The sequence below is a fragment of the Copidosoma floridanum genome, unplaced genomic scaffold (assembly GCF_036245765.1).
Source record: "Copidosoma floridanum isolate Cflo_tuat_1 unplaced genomic scaffold, Cflo_Japanese_pri ptg000031l, whole genome shotgun sequence".
Taxonomy (NCBI): Eukaryota; Metazoa; Arthropoda; class Insecta; order Hymenoptera; family Encyrtidae; genus Copidosoma; species Copidosoma floridanum.
The window spans coordinates 2,503,615-2,520,206 of NW_028321908.1; the positions used below are offsets into that span (position 1 = coordinate 2,503,615).

The following is a 16,592-nucleotide window of genomic DNA, read 5'->3' on the forward strand; positions in this document are numbered from 1 at the left end:
ACAATTTTTTTGTGTATTTCTTATGGTACCTTTGGTATACTTTGATGCTGTAATAATATCTGTCAAAAAAAAACATATGTGTGATGAACGACCTGAAGGGAAATTCACTGGCATCTACTACTATGCTATTAAAAAAAGTGGTACTACAAGATGGTTTGTTTTAATTTTTGAAGTACAATTATATTTTGGATTTTAAATATGGACTAGAAATAAGTGTGTTAGCGTTTATTATCAATGTGAGGGCGAGGTTACAAATGTAATCAGCGTAAGCAGTAGGAAGTTATTTTGAAACCATCGGAGGATTCGTCGAAAATGCTCAGTCTTGTACTGGCCAGCCTCCATATTGTTTGTAATGTATTGTGTCAATATATATATATATATATATATATATATATATATATATATATATATATAAATATATACATATTGTTAGTATTTTTTTAGTTCTCAAATATTAAAATATTAATTAAAACCATACTCAATCAACGTAGGTATACTCATTCCAACGATAATTGCACCACCTTTGTACACAGTTCCATTTTATGGAAGGTATATTTATTATTTGAATCATATTGTCTGCTGTATAATTATAAGGAAATATAATTTCTTACTTGGATACCCAAGCACCCACTGTCCACTGGTTTTTTACTGTGATTATTAACAGAAATACTTGGGATTGGGTATTAGTTTTATTAGAAAAAAAAATTCTAAACACAGCATGCAACTTTTAATTTTAGTCTACTGTGTGTTTGTTTTATAATTTGTTAAATTAATCAAGCAAGTTAATTTTTCATAAAGTTTCTTTATCCAATATCGATCATGATGCTACTTAGAAGTTCTTATAAATTTATTGTCATATATTTACCGTCAAAGCCTCTAATATTGCCTTCATAAAGCTAATAGTAAATGTTTTGTGTACAGATCTATGCTTAGCTATGAAGGTCAAGTGTAAAGATACAAGTAGGGTTCTAGTATCTCTTGTTATTTGGGTCTACCTAGTAGTCAAAATTTTTAACTTCACTAACTTTAACGCTCTCAATCTTTCTACTCTTTATTATTTTGTGCATTTTTCCTTCCTTTTAATCAAAAGAAAAGTCGGCTCAAATATGTTTAAAGTATGGCATCCAATAATAATGGTAAAATAAAGCGTAACATTATCAAAAATGTGAAGTTTATAAAAAATGTAGATAAGATGCACGTATCCTAGGAAAATGATTGATTAGTTGCTAATAAGCATTATTAAAGCTGCAAAGCTCAACTTCTAAATTGTTTTCACCTTGATTTTATTAATTTAAATGTAAGATTCTTTTAACAGTTAAAACTATTTGCTTCAGAGCTAAACCATTCATACTTCTTATTGCAGAGGGATAGTCTTCATCTTGAACCGAGTAATGTTGGAAACTGTGTATCAAAAGGAAAATCTGAGGTAAGTACATGGAACGACTTTTTTTCAATGTTTTAAGAGCTGTATGATACTTTTATTGAAATACAAATAAGAAAGTTCTAATACGTAAATTTTTATTATTTAGATATAAAATTATCTAATTAAACGAAAATTTAAGACACAACTTTAATATCTAGTGATAATATCATTAGGTACAGAAATTTCACTTATACTGCTAATTTTTGAATATCAATCATATAAACATAGACTAAAGTTGTTAAAATTTGTACAAAAGTCTCTACAAAATAATATGATTCATAAAATTGTTCATATTTATAAAAAAGCTGCTAGTTGCAACTACAATTGAAGTATGACTATAATTAAATTTTGTAAACCAGAATTTAATACATTTTGAAACCTCAAAAATAAGGTGAACAGACTATTTATTATGTAGATCAACAATTTTACTTACGAGTCTTAGAATACTGCGTTATGAATAAGATAAAAATATTAAAGCACTAAATCTTTTAACTGGTATATTTACTAAGATACGGTCATGTTTGTAGTGACTGGCGCATTTCTAGCCATAACTAAGTTAATTATTAGCTCAGATATGTAAGCATTTGTTACTTGTTCCTCTATCAATATACCTACATAAAAGCACAAAAAATAGTAAGTGCTATACGTATACAAGGCTATTAACCAGAACAAGCATTGCATCAGTAGAATGTAAAAATATTTGAATATTTTTACAAAAAAGGCTTAAATAACTATTAAGAAAGATATCTTACAACTACGTACATACATAACTTTGATGGACGCAGTTTATAGCTGACTACTAATTTATGATTGACTCTTTTTTGTTGTCTTAGGCGTAAGTAAGTATACATATAGTTTCTTATATTAAATAGTTATTTAAGAGGGTTATTTCACACATAGACCCTCCACCCTTATAACCCAACTGTAAAAACGGTACAATTCTACGAGCTTTTTCGTGGTATTTATTTAGTTAAATTTTTGTGTAGTCCTACCTTAACCGTTCCTTTACCACGTTTAGCACCCCACACAACTTTATAACCTAATTACGAGATCACCCAATAACCCCCTTTATAATTTTAGAGAGCTTGCTCACTTTTGAGCCGCATCTCTCAATCAGATAAAATTATATCGGTTATCATATCATTTGTAATTCAATCACTTTCTGCACCCCCTCTTTTTTGCTCTCCTTACTTTTTGTAAGGAGCCACTCTCAGATCCCCACACTTGATAAGCACATTGTCTGAGTAACAATCTAATATTTTTTTTAGCCCTCTTCAGCCACTTTTTACCTGTCCCGTATTACTTTCTTTGTCCACATAATTTGTTTGCATGTTTCCACAACATCCCTAAGGTAGTGCTACGGCATGCTGATTTTTTTTTTCTTAAGATTGCAGTGAGCTTATGAGTTGCATTGTAGAATATGTATAAGAAAGTTTCATGATATTTTTAATATTAATAAAAAAACGACGAATATTCTTGTATATTATTAAATATTATTTGAACCGTTAACATTGTTCGTAACCCTTTTTACCATGGAAAGATAAGAATTAACTTTCTCTCCTCATAAGAGTCTGTTTAATAAAGCAATAAAGTCTACCCTTTTGTCTTCAACCTAGATAATGCAAAACGTACAGTAGAAAAAAATTTATATGCAATGAGAACTCCATATTATTTTAAAAAGTTGAGTACATATTATTTTGGTACATTATTATTTGTGTTCTAATTTATTGTTTGAAGCTTACAAATATAATTTTTTTAAATAAATCAATAAGAAAATTTTTTTTTAAATTGTACATATTTAATTAAACCAAGCAATCTACAAAATAATATTAACGTTTAAAAATGCAGTATAATTTTGTTTTTAGTAACAGTAAACGATATGCAATAATTTTAAAAATTAAACTTATGTCATAAAACGGTGTTAAATTTATTCTTCAATATTTTCCAAGACTGGAAACCAGACAAACAATTGTCTCATGTATTTCTGAAGAAGTATTTACTACATCCACACTACTTTTGTTTTGACTAAAAGTAAAGTATTTAATTTATGTTCGAAAATTGGGTGGGGTGTGGAGATTTCCTAGTATATATACGTATAGTTTTTTTAGTAGATCATTGCACGCAAATCCTCACAACTACCTACAACCCCCCAATCTACTAGCGTTGACCCCCACAACCTCCATAAGATTATAAATCAATTTATATTAATATATGTAGACTATCAGCCATCTTCATAAACATGTATATATTTCTATATTATATAGTTGTTTTGTGTGAAACAGTCACAATTCTCCCCACGCCCCCGACAACTCCACCACAAAGAAAATGGTTGCAAATAGCCACGCCACAAAATAAGGTAAAATTGGTCCTTTTTTACGTGATTCCGACATTGCTAAAGATATGCTAGTCCCACATTGAGCCCCCCCCCCACATCCCCCCAGGTTTTTTTGGCACATGACAGCCCCTCACACTATTTTAACCTACCAAGCATAAGTTTTGTTGCTTTGTCTCCCTTCCTATGCTTTCTCTTCTCTATTTCATTACCCTTTTGGGCTCAGGCTAGTGATGCACACGAATGCATAGCTATATGTTACCATGCGTACCACGTCTGAGGCTGCGATGCGGACGTCCTTTTTTTTTTTTTTTTTTTCTTTTTTCGTGGTCAAGGATTTCGAGGGCAAAGGACTTACGGCTTAAACCTATTTATAATATTGATACAAGTGTCTTTTTTTTGATAATCCTACTATACATTTTTTTATTATTATTTTTTTTTTCTGCTCAACATAAACTACATATATTTTACAATACACAGTACTTCAAAAATATTTTTGTGATGAGAATACATTTACTACTATATTTAATTTACCGAAAAATCTATAATTTTTCTTTTTTTGCGTACTTATTTTATTAGGGTACCAACAATATTAGCAATTATGGCTGATGAATGTTGTCGAGGATGTGCTGGTTAAGGTTAACTGTATCTGGCCTAGTTTTTTGTCATTATGATTATTATTCGTATTACATTTGTTGTAATTATTCACACATATTAATGCAACTGTAAGTATATTTATTGTTTTAGCTATCCTCTCTTTTTTTTAAGTTTTTTTTTATTGTTACTGATGTTCTTAGTTTACCCATCAGCTGCAGAGCTATGTTGTTCTCCAATGTTGTCTCTGTAGCCATTCATTTTCTGTTGCACCAGTCGTTAACTGTAAACAATCTATAATACATTAGTAAAAGGGGACTCCCATTCCTAAAAACCTGAACGATCCTGCAGCTGCTCCTAATAATATTTCCACCGTCATCCATGCGTAATCCTTCCAGTCAGACAGCACTCCTTTTACTGATGCTACCTCGTACCCGTATGTTTGGTGATGCGCACCACCGTGATGTCTTCTTATTTTGTATATCCTTCTTTTCTCTCACCAGTATATTTCTGTTTTATAAATCTTTTAAAAACCGCCGTAGAGAGAGTGAGGGGCAAGAAGAGAGCGGTTAGCCGTATGGCTATGCATCACCTTTTTTTACGTTCTATCTACGCTTCTCTTTTTCTATTTCTACGTTCATGCACACATATATATCTGGAAGGTGGTTTACTCAAATATGACGTGGCCTAATGTATTATACTATTCAAGAACCGAGTGCTTATTTTCAGATACAAGTGGCACTCTCTTTATAGATGTCGATTTCCTATCTTATGTTGCGGAATACGCTGTGCAGTATACATATATCTATTTCTCACTATTCTACTATGGCTACACTTTCTGGTTGTCGCATGCTTGATTTTTTTCCATGCTTTGTCGTTATTATTACTATTTTTTTTTTAATTTATTGTTTTTTTCTTATTTGTTTTTGTTTTTTTATATTTTCTTATTCTCGTCACTAATTGAATAATTAAAATTTATTGATATATTTAATTATCATTACGCTCCAACAGAGGCGAGTCGAGAAAGATGGTCAATCTTGTGCCAGAGGCGCAATTGGCTTATATCGGTCGAGTCTGACTTCCTGTTCGTGAAATTCTCCCACTCCTTTCCTTACATTCTTGTGTGTCATGCATGTAAAAGGAATTATTATAGAGTCTTATTGATTCCAATGATCTAATGGCGCTGGCACTCATTCACTGCAATTATTGTTTTCTATTTTCTTCTCTCCCTTTTTGCTAGCTTGTACTGCGGTTCTTCGTCTATTCGTATGCTTTATTTTTCGTACCATAGCCACTATGTTTTTCCGGGTTGGTGAGTACTTAACCACCTTTGATTTTTTTATTTATTTTTTTTTTGCATTATTCTAATGGTTTGCCACCACCATAGCTTATCTGGGTCCTTGGTATGTCCCATGCTCTGAGATGCTGCGTGGGTTCATTTCAGCAGAAGTTATTGGTGTTGTTTTTAGGATCATTGCTGATTATTTCTGTAACACTATTTTAGCGTCTAAGTAATCCATTATGTTCGTTTTTTTATTTTATTTTTTATTTATTTTTTTATTTTTATTTTTTTTTTCTTGTGGACTTCGATGCGTTGCTTGTTTTGTCTTCTTCCGAATACTAGCGTCAGCTAAGGGAGTTTACTGCACAGTCCATGGGCCTTTGTTGGGTTACGAGAATCGCTTCCGATTGCTCTAGGTCCGTGCCTAAGGAAGCATCTTTGTGGAGTTGTTGGGGATAGTGGGGCGCTTTTAGGTTACCTTCGAGGAAAAACGAAGTGGCCTTTAAACGCCGCAAATGTGATTGCTTTAGGAGATCACGGTATCTAGCGATAACAAACAGCAAGTTTGCACTCCCTAAAATCCGATAGATCTTTTTTTTGAATTCCTTCCTGCATTTTGATCTTTTTTGTTTGTCTGTTCGAGACTTATCATGTTCCATGCTTACAGGATAATTTTTGTCATGTTTACACAAGTTATATACATTTTTGTTTATTGTAGCACTTCGCTTTTGTTTTGGTAACGCTACCTGTTTATTATCTTATTGCTGTTGTTACTATTATTGTAATTATTATCGTAACTACTCACATTATTCTTATAATAAATTTTTTTTGTTACATTTTTCATTAGAGAATGCCACGCGCCGATCTTGTATGCTTTATGTTTCGTTCCCATATCGTTCGTATGTTATTGTTATAATTCCTCACCTTTACCAGCGTTCATATATGTGCTCCCGTTTGTTGTTCTTTCTTTTGGCGTTATCGTTTGTTTACGTGCTTCTGTCGATGTATGTTCTTTCATGGTGCGTCCAAAGGTCGCGAAAGAAAAAAAACTTTTTTTTGTACTTATTCTATTAATATTATTTTTTTAGACGAAGAGTCTTTCATTGCCTGAATGTCTGTTGGTTATACAATTATTAGTTATTTTACATTTCTTCTCCATATAATTTGTTGCTCACTCGTGGCTTCTCCGAGGGTCGCGAATTAAAGAAAAATAACGCTTTTCTCCTATATTCTTATTCACGTATATTTCTGTATATCCTGTCTATTTATACAGTACTATATTGGTACATTAGCTTTATTATTCTTAAATTATCTATTACTATTGTTATTATCATTATTATTCTTGTTATAACCATTCTTACTATTATTATTGTTTTTATTTTTATTATTATCACTATTATAATTATTATGATTATAACTACTATCATTGTATTGTCGTCAGTTAATGGCTTGCAGTCTTTTTAAGGGTCTGGTGTTGGTAGTAGTTCAGATGGGGGCCTTATGCACTTTTTGTTAGTCTCTTTATTTTTTTCTCGCTTTCTGTATCCCACTGGTTCTTTTTACTATTACCTCTGTCTAGTTTGTTAACAGATTGGTTATTACTGCCATCCTTAAGATTTTCTTTGATATACTCTGGAGGTTTCTGTTTGTTAGAGCCGTTGCCATTATTTTTATTATAAGCTATAGGTGAGGAGTCACTACCAGCGTCCTCGACGAAAGCTTGAAAATGTTGGTCTTCAAGGTGTATGTATTTGAATTCCGCGTCTTTTCCCTCCAATAAAGTGTTGGTATACTACCATATCGGGTGACCCTTGTAGGTGTATGCATAAATTTGCTTTATACTTTCGTAAGAATATAAAAGCGCATTCCCTGTCACCGATTTCATAGCTGTTACTGAGTATTTGTTTGGCTCCTTTTGGGTTTTTACATTTGCTTATCCATTTTCACCTGCGTAGAAATTTTCTAAGTTCGTCTGTTGATTCTGTAAACCCGTACAGGAGTATGAGGCAAAGAAACAGACAATTTCCATTTCTAGGGAAATCGATCATTCTTAGCTGTTTGTTGGGTTCTGCACATTGAGTCCCTGCTACTCAAGTCCTTACGTCTTTTTCATAGTTCATCACTATCAGTATATCATTGAATTCCCATAAATTAATTATCATGCCCTCTTCCCCCCTAATTTCTTTCTTTTCAACGTCAATTAAGATCTTTGCTCGAAATCAATTAGTTTATTCGTTATGTATTAACTTTAAATGAATAATTGGGCCTCTGTTATTATTAAGGGTATTGTTTTCGCTGTCAGGTTTTTGTGTACGTGGTAATCGTTTGATCGTGTACCCGTTCGGTGCTGTTCGGCTTGGCCCCATCATTTTCGTCCCCTATTTATTTATCTGCTATGTATTTTTGGCCCTACTCTCTCTCAGTTCATGTACCCCCCCCCCGGTATCTTTCGTTTTTCATTTGTCTTCTTCATCCATGCAAGGTGTTTTTGCTGCTGCCATCTTTTTTGATGTTGCGCTTCTGTACACAAATCCACCCCACGATCTCATTATTAGAGGTATAAAAAAAAAGTGGAAGTACCTACATAATCACGTTAACATGTCCATGGATAAATTTAAGGAGGATGTTCAGTTGTTGCTTGCCTCAACTTGTTTTCAGTTCAATAAAAGTTTTTTTCAGCAAATTATAGGGTGTCCTATGAGCTAACTCGAAAGTGGCTGCTTTCATCTTTTATGCGTGCAAATATTATTTTTCTCGACTTTACGGGGATTTTAAAATATTTAATCTAAATAGTGAGATACTGATACCTTTTATTTCTATATAATTTTCTTTGAAGCTTATAAGGCCGTAGTATAACTTAAAAGCGTCCCAGCTGATATTCTCTTCCATCACTATCGTAAAGTTATCTGGGATTACATGCAGAGTAATAATGATACCGTTAAAAGGTACTTTAGTTTTCCCTAACGTGCCACGTGTTCTGTATGTGACGCCAATTATAAGGATTTTCTCTGCTTTTTATACACGTTTCTGTAGTGAGACAGCATTCCTTTATACTTGATACTTCGGCACCAGTATCTGCGTAAGATTTTGCGCTATGTTATTGCAGTTAATTGCTGCTTAATATTAGTGATGGTGGTTTTCTTCCAGTACTTGATATATTTACCTTGTGGAGAGGTAGGTAAATGTTTTCCTTGTCTTTTTTTCATCAGCTAACGGGCTTCTGGTCATAATTTCCATTTGAAATTTTCTTTCTTCGTGAACATTTTCCGCCGTTTGAGAAGCCTGCTTGGGATCTGTTTCTCCGAAGTGTATTTTGTCTGATTCTGTTGGCTCCTTCTCTCCCTTGGCTGCCTTTGTCTTATTCCAACGCTCTAACTCTCTTTCTATACTCGGGGCCCACTCGACGATTGGGGAGCACGACGAGCGTCCTGCGAGCTTAGATGCTCCTGACTATGAGTGAATATCTCTTTATGAGGTGCATTATTTGTTTCATTCGGCGGTCCTATGTCGTTACAATTCTAACCCTTATCATAATTTGTATTATAATTATGATCTCCTCTTTAATTATTGTAGTTACAATATCGGTTGTTGTAACCGTTATTATTATTTCTTGGATAATCAGTACTGCTGCTGTAGTTATTATTATACCCTCATTATTGAGGGAATTCTTTCTATAACCGTTGTTGTAGTTTGGATTATTTGTACAAGGAGGGTAATTATAATTATTCCAGTAGTTCAAATTTCCTTCTGTATAATTACGGTTATCGTTGTTGTATTGCCTGTACCTGTGGCTCTTATTTAATCTTCCATTCTCTGCGTCTCTTACTAATGTGTGACATTCGCTTGTATCGTGCCCTCTGCGTTTGCAATAAGCGCAATTTTTATCCTTTATATTTTGCACATTCTGTGTTATTTGCGTTAGTGCGTTATTCGCTTTTATATCTGGATTTTAATACTTTTTACTTGTTGTGTCTGCTACCAGTTCAGAACATATTTTTGTAGCATGTTCTTCGTATTCATCGCAATATGAGCAAAAGTGGTAATCCCTGGCTGTTGTATTTTTATCTGTCTTGACGCATTTTTCTGCCTGCTCGTGATTGTAAACCTGGTCATTTATACCTCTGGCCTCTGTTCTTATTAGGCATACTTGAGCCTCGATTTATACTGGCACTATTTCGCGTAGTCTTAGATCACTTTTTATTTTTAAATTGGCTACAATGGCTTTGCCCAATGTTTTTGGATTAAGACATGTTACCGTGTAGTTATCAGGCACTTGTATGTTGTATGTGTATTGTTTTATGGCTTCTTTTGTAGCTCTCTCTTTTAGTACCTGTCGTTCACTAGGGAGTAGTGTCATGTCCAAGTCATACAAGGATATTATTTTATCGTACGTTTTCTGCACGTGTCTGCTGCAATTTTGCTAACAATGTATTGACGCTTCCAATGCTGCTGTATCTATTTTTCAGTTCTACTAAAAATTTGTCTACCGAAGAGAACTGTGCTAGGCGTGGTATGAATTTGAATGCCTTATCTTTGAATTTATTTGGTAGAGAACCTGTTTTTCGCTAAGTGACTAAGTGACAATAACGTGTTCTGGATTTGGTATTCGTAATTAAAATTTCCTGTGTTATGCGGGGGTATTGCAAATTGATCTTGGACATTAAAGTAATTTTTATTTGCCCAACCTGACCTGAACTCTTTTGCAGGATGAGGTTGTGCCGTAGTTTTTAATTTATAATTGTTGTTGTCGTGGCTTGCATTGCAAGTAACGCTATTGTTCCCTATTACTTGTTCACCTTGAACTACCAGGGTTAGTGCTTGTGTTTTTTGTAGAGTAGTCTCTCCATAAGTCTGTCGTCACGGTGGATGTCTTATTGTGTTAATATAGATGCTGTCTGATTTGTATAGTGTTGTACAGCCTGTGTAGCTGCTTCCCTTATAATATCGTGTAGGTCTGCGTCATGTTTAACTTGCTCTTGTTCGCTAGGTTAATTAGTGAGTAGTCAGTTCAGGTTAGTCGTAGTATTTTCGTGCTTGGCGTGGGGAGTTAATTTTTTAAACAAGAGGGTTTATGTGTTTCTGTATGCAGTGGCGCATCAGTGTCGTTATCGCTTATGTCTTGTCTATGAGATAACTGTCCGCGTCTTATGTTTGGCATAAATTTCTTTAGCTTTTTCATTCTAAAAAGTTTCTGTTTTTTGCTGGCTCTCTGCCACTCAGTGTTCTCGACTGCGGCAGAAAACCGAAGACGTGACCGTCATAGTACCGCCGCCCGAACTAACGCTTTGCGGCGAGAGTTAACAAGCGCTAAGTGGCAAATTCAAATGTGCTAAAACCAACTAACTAAATCCCAAGCTAATTAACCTAATAACTCAGTACCCAAAACCTCTTGAACCAAATAACCCTATACTTCAAATAAATAAAACCTAACAATATTTTTAATATACGCTCAACTTATAACTGTATAAATAACTCATACTCATCAAATTGCAAAACCTTTAAAATAAAGATCCAAACGACTTGCAACACATGAATATAATGAAAAAAAACTACCAAATAACCCAGTAAGCTTAATATCCAATTTATTTAATGATAAAAATATAACATATAACTACAGCGCATATCCCTATATGACCCAAGGCACTTCATTGTAAGTTTATTACCTAATCAAATATAAATTAAAAGCCCAAGCGCCTATCACCAGATGACCTGGGGCGCTTACTGGCCACTTTTTCTTAAATTTAACTGAGCGCCTATCACCAGATGACTCAGGGCACTGACTGGCCAGTTTATTAACAAATTCAATATAAATTATAAGCCCAAGCGCCTATCACCAGATGACCCGGGGCGCTTACTGGCCACTTTTTTTTAAATTTAACTGAGCTGCTATTACCAGATGACTCAGGGCACTGACTTGCCAGTTTATTAACAAATTCAATATAAATTATAAGCATAAGCACCTGTCACCAGATGACCCGGGGCGCTTACTGGCAACTTTTTTTAAAATTTAACTGAGCGCCTATCCCCAGATGCCCTCAAATACTTGCTTTCCAGTTTTCAAACCGTCGGATTAATAATTATCGACTCAAGTGCTTGTTGAGAAACGGAAAGAATAAAATTTTTGGCCCTAATGGTATTAATAAATGGCTTAGAAATTAACAACAAACTGTATAACTTCCTTAGTTACCTGATATAAGTTCCGTTCTATTTATTGTTAACTCAAAAATGCTCTCAAATGTTCTAAGTAACATCACAGTATGCCTTTAAAACATTTTATAATTATTATTATTGCAGTAGTTGGCCGATTAGTACGTAAGGTTACTTATACATACAGCACTAGTTATTTGTTAGTTATTTTTGTATCATACAATTAAGAACCTATTAAGTGCCTTACTTTGCTACACATTGAATGCCGTACTATTGGAGCATTTTTCATTTTATTAACCAGTAGACAGTAAGCGCCCTGGGTCATGTAGTGATAGACGCTTAGGATTTAAATTCATATTGGATTTCTTAATAAACTTGCCAGTAAGCGCCTCGAGTCATCTGGTGATAAGCGCTCAGTTTATTAATAAACAAAAGGGCCAGTAAGCACCCCGGGTCATCTGGTGATAGGCGCTTGGGCTATAAATTTATATTTAATTAGTTAATAAACTTGCCAGTCAGTGCCCTGAGTCATTTGGTAAAAGCAGCTCAGTTAAAATTAAAAAAAGTGGCCAGTAAGCGCTCCGGGTCATCTAGTGATAGGCGCTTAAAATATGAATTTATTTTTAATTAGTTACTAAACTTGCCAGTCAGTGCCCTGAGTCATCTGGTAATAGCAAATCAGTTAAATTTAAAGAAAAGTGGCCAGTAAGCGCCCCGGGTCATCTGGTGATAGGCGCTTGGGCTTATAATTTATATTGAATTTGTTAATAAACTGGCCAGTAAGCGCCCAGGGTCATCTGGTGATAGGCGCTTGGGGTATAAATTTATTTTTAATTAGTTATTAAACTTGCCAGTCAGTGCCCTGAGTCATCTGGTGATAGGCGCTCAGTTAAATTTAAAAAAACGTGGCCAGTAAGCGCCCCGGGTCATCTGGTGATAGGCGCTTGGGCTTATAATTTATATTCAATTTGTGAATAAACTTGCCAGTCAGTGCCCTGAGTCATGTGGTAATAGCAGCTCAGTTAAATTTAAAAAAAAGTGGCAGTAAGCGCCCCGGGTCATCTGGTGATAGGCGCTTGGACTTAGAATTTATATTGAATTTGTTAATAAACTGGCCAGTAAGCGCCCCGGGTCATCTGGTGATAGGCGCTTGGGCTATGAATTTATTTTTAATTAGTTAATAAACTTGCCAGTCAGTGCCCTGAGTCATCTTGTGATAGGCGCTCAGTTGAATTTAAAAAAAAGTGGCCAGTAAGCGCCTCGGGTCATCTGGTGATAGGCGCTTGGGCTTATAATTTATATTGAATTTGTTAATAAACTTGCCAGTCAGTGCCTTGAGTCATCTGGTAATAGCAGCTCAGTTAAATTTAAAAAAAAGTGGCCAGTAAGCGCCCCGGGTCATCTGGTGATAGGCGCTTGGGCTTATAATTTATATTGAATTTGTTAATAAACTGGCCAGTCAGCGACCCGGGTCATCTGGTGATAGGCGCTTGGGCTATAAATTTATTTTTAATTAGTTGATAAACTTGCCAGTCAGTGCCCTGAGTCATCTGGTGATAGGCGCTCAGTTAAATTTGAAAAAAAGTGGACAGTAAGCGCCCCGAGTCATCTGGTGATAGGCGCTAGGGCTTTTAATCTATATTGCATTTGTTAATAAACTGGCCAGTAAGTGCCCCGAGTCATCTGGTGATAGGCGCTTGGGCTATACTTTTATTTTTTATTAGTTAATGAACTTGCAAGTTAGTGCCCTGAGTCATCTGGTGATAGGCGCTCAGTTAAATTTGAAAAAAAGTGGCCAGTTAGCGCCCCGGGTCATCTGGTAATGAGCGCTTGGGCTTATAATTTATATTGAATTTGTTAATAAACTTGCCACTTAGTGCCCTGAGTCATCTGGTAGAAGCAGCTCAGTTAAATTTAAAAAAAAATGGCCAGTAAGCGCCCTGGGTCATCTGGTGATAGGCGCTTGGGCTATGAATTTATTTTTAATTAGTTAATAAACTTGCCAGTCAGTGCCCTAAGTCATCTGGTGATAGGCGCTCAAATAAATTTAAAAAAAAGAGGCCAGTAAGTGCCCCGGGTCATCTGGTAATAGGCGCTTGGGCTTATAATTTACATTAAATTTGTTAATAAACTTGCCAGTCAGTGCCCTTAGTCATCTGGTAATAGCAGCTCAGTTAAATTTAAAAAAAAGTGGCCAGTAAGCGCCCCGGGACATCTGGTGATAGGTGCTTAGGCTTATAATTTATATTGAATTTGTTGATAAACTGGCCAGTAAGCGCCCCGAGTCATCTAGTAATAGGCGCTTGGGCTATGAATTTATTTTTAATTAGTTAATAAACTTGCCAGTCAGTGCCCTGAGTCATCTGCTGATAGGCGCTCAGTTAAATTTAGAAAAAAGTGGCCAGTAAGCGCCTTATGTCATCTAGTGATAGGCGCTTGGTCTTATAATTTATATTGAATTTGTTAATAAACTTACCAGTCAGTGCCCTGAGTCTTCTGGTAATAGCAGCTCAGTTAAATTTGAAAAAAAAAGGCCAGTAAGCGCCCCGAGTCATCTGGTGATAGGCGCTAAGGCTTATAAGTTATATTGAATTTGTTATTAAACTGGCCAGTAAGCGACCCGGGTCATCTAGTGATAGGCGATTGGGCTTATAATTTATATTGAATATGTTAATAAACTTGCCGGTCAGTGCTCTGAGTCATCTGGTAATAGCAGCTCAGTTAAATTAAAAAAAAAAAGGCCAGTAAGCGCCCCGGGTCATCTGGTGATAGGTGCTTGGGATTATAATTTATATAAAATTTGTTTATAAATTGGCCAGTAAGCGCCCCGGGTCATGTGGTGATAGGTGCTTGGGCTTATAATGTATATTGAATTTGTTAATAAACTTGCCAGTCAGTGCCATAAATCATCTGGTAATAGCAGCTCAGTTAAATTTAAAAAAAAGTGGCCAGTAAGCGCCCCGAGTCATCTGGTGATAGGCGCTTGGGCTTATAATTTATATTTATTTTGTTAATAAACTGGCCAGTAAGCGACCCGGGTCATCTGGTAATAGGCGCTTTAGCTATGAATTTATTTTTAATTAAATAATAAACTTGCCAGTCAGTGCCCTTAGTCATCTGGTGATAGGCACTCAGTTAAATTTAGAAAAAAGGGGCCAGACAGCGCCCCGGGTCATCTGGTAATAGGCGCTTAGGCTTATAATTTATATTAAATTTGTTAATAAACTTGCCAGTCAGTGCCCTAAGCCATCTGGTAATAGCAGCTCAGTTAAATTCAAAAAAAAATGGCTAGTAAGCGCCTTGGGTCATCTGGTGATAGGTGCTTGGGCTAATAATTTATATTGAATTTGTTGATAAACTGGCCAGTAAGCGCCCCGGATCATCTAATGATAGGCGCTTGGGCTATGAATTTTATTTTAATTAGTTAATAAACTTGCCAGTCAGTGCCCTAAGTCATCTGGTGATAGGCGCTTAGTTAAATTTAAAAAAAAGGGGCCAGTAAGCACCCCGGGTCTTCTGGTGATAGGCGCTTGGGCTTATAATTTATATTGAATTTGTTAATAAACTTGCCAGTCAGTGCCCTGAGTCATCTGGTAATAGCAGCTCAGTTAAATTTAAAAAAAAAGTGGCCAGTTAGCGCCCCGAGTCATCTGGTGATAGGCGCTTGGGCTTGTAATTTATATTGAATTTGTTAATAAACTGGCCAGTAAGCGACCTGGCTTATCTATTGATAGGCGCTTGGGCTATGAATTTATTTTTAATTAGTTAATAAACTTGCCAGTCAGTGCCCTAAGTCATCTGGTGATAGGCGCTCAGTTAAATTTAAAAAAAAGTGGCCAGTAAGCGCCCCGAGTCATCTGGTGATAGGCGCTTGGGCTATGAATTTTTTTTTAATTTGTTAATAAACTTGCCAGTTAATGCCCTGAGTCATCTGGTAATAGGCGCTTAGTTAAATTTAAAAAAAACTGGCCAGTAAGCGCCCCGAGTCATCTGGTGATAGGCGCTTGGGCTATACTTTTATTTTTTATCAGTTAATAAACTTGCCAGTTAGTGCCCTGAGTCATCTGGTAATAGGCGCTCAGTTAAATTTAAAAAAAAGTGGCCAGTTAATGCCCCGGGTCATCTGGTAATGAGCGCTTGAACTTATAATTTATATTGAATTTGTTAATAAACTTGCCAGTCAGTGCCCTGAGTCATCTGGTAATAGCAGCCCAGTTAAATTTAAAAAAAAGTGGCCAGTTAGTGCCCCGGGTCATCTGGTGATAGGTGCTTGGGCTTATAATTTATATTGAATTTGTTAATTAACTTGCCAGTCAGTGCCCTGAGTCATCTGGTGATAGGCGCGCAGTTAAATTTAAAAAAAAATGGCCAGTAAGCGCCCTGGGTCATCTGGTGATAGGCGCTTGGGATTATAATTTATATTAAATTTGTTAATAAACTGGCCAGTAAGCGCCTCGGGTCATGTGGTGATAGGCGCTTGGGCTATGAATTTATTTTTAATTAGTTAATAAACTTGCCAGTTAGTGCCCTGAGTCATCTGGTAATAGCAGCCCAGTTAAATTTGAAAAAAAGTGTTCAGGAAGCTGCCCGGGTCATCTGGTGATAGGCGCTTGGGCTTATAATTTCTATTAAATTTGTTAATAAACTTGCCAGTCAGTGCCCTGAGTCATCTGGTGATAGGCGCTCAGTTAAATTTATAAAAAAGTGGCCAGTAAGCGCCTCAAGTCATCTGGTGATAGGCTCTTAAGCTTATAATTTATATTGAATTTGTTAATAAACTTGCTGGTCAGTGCCCTAAGTCACCTGGTAATAGC

General features: G+C 35.6%; 1 protein-coding gene across 2 annotated transcripts in view; it reads left to right on the forward strand.

Moving 5' to 3' along the window:
• The window catches only part of Sema2a (Semaphorin 2a), a 735,635-nt gene that overhangs the window by 291,353 nt on the left and 427,690 nt on the right, over positions 1–16,592 (forward strand). For both annotated transcript variants that reach the window (XM_089597226.1, XM_089597227.1), the window contains exon 4: positions 1,364–1,426. In XM_089597226.1, the coding sequence (XP_089453352.1) occupies positions 1,364–1,426 (63 nt within the window). The remainder of the gene's footprint in view (positions 1–1,363; positions 1,427–16,592) is intronic.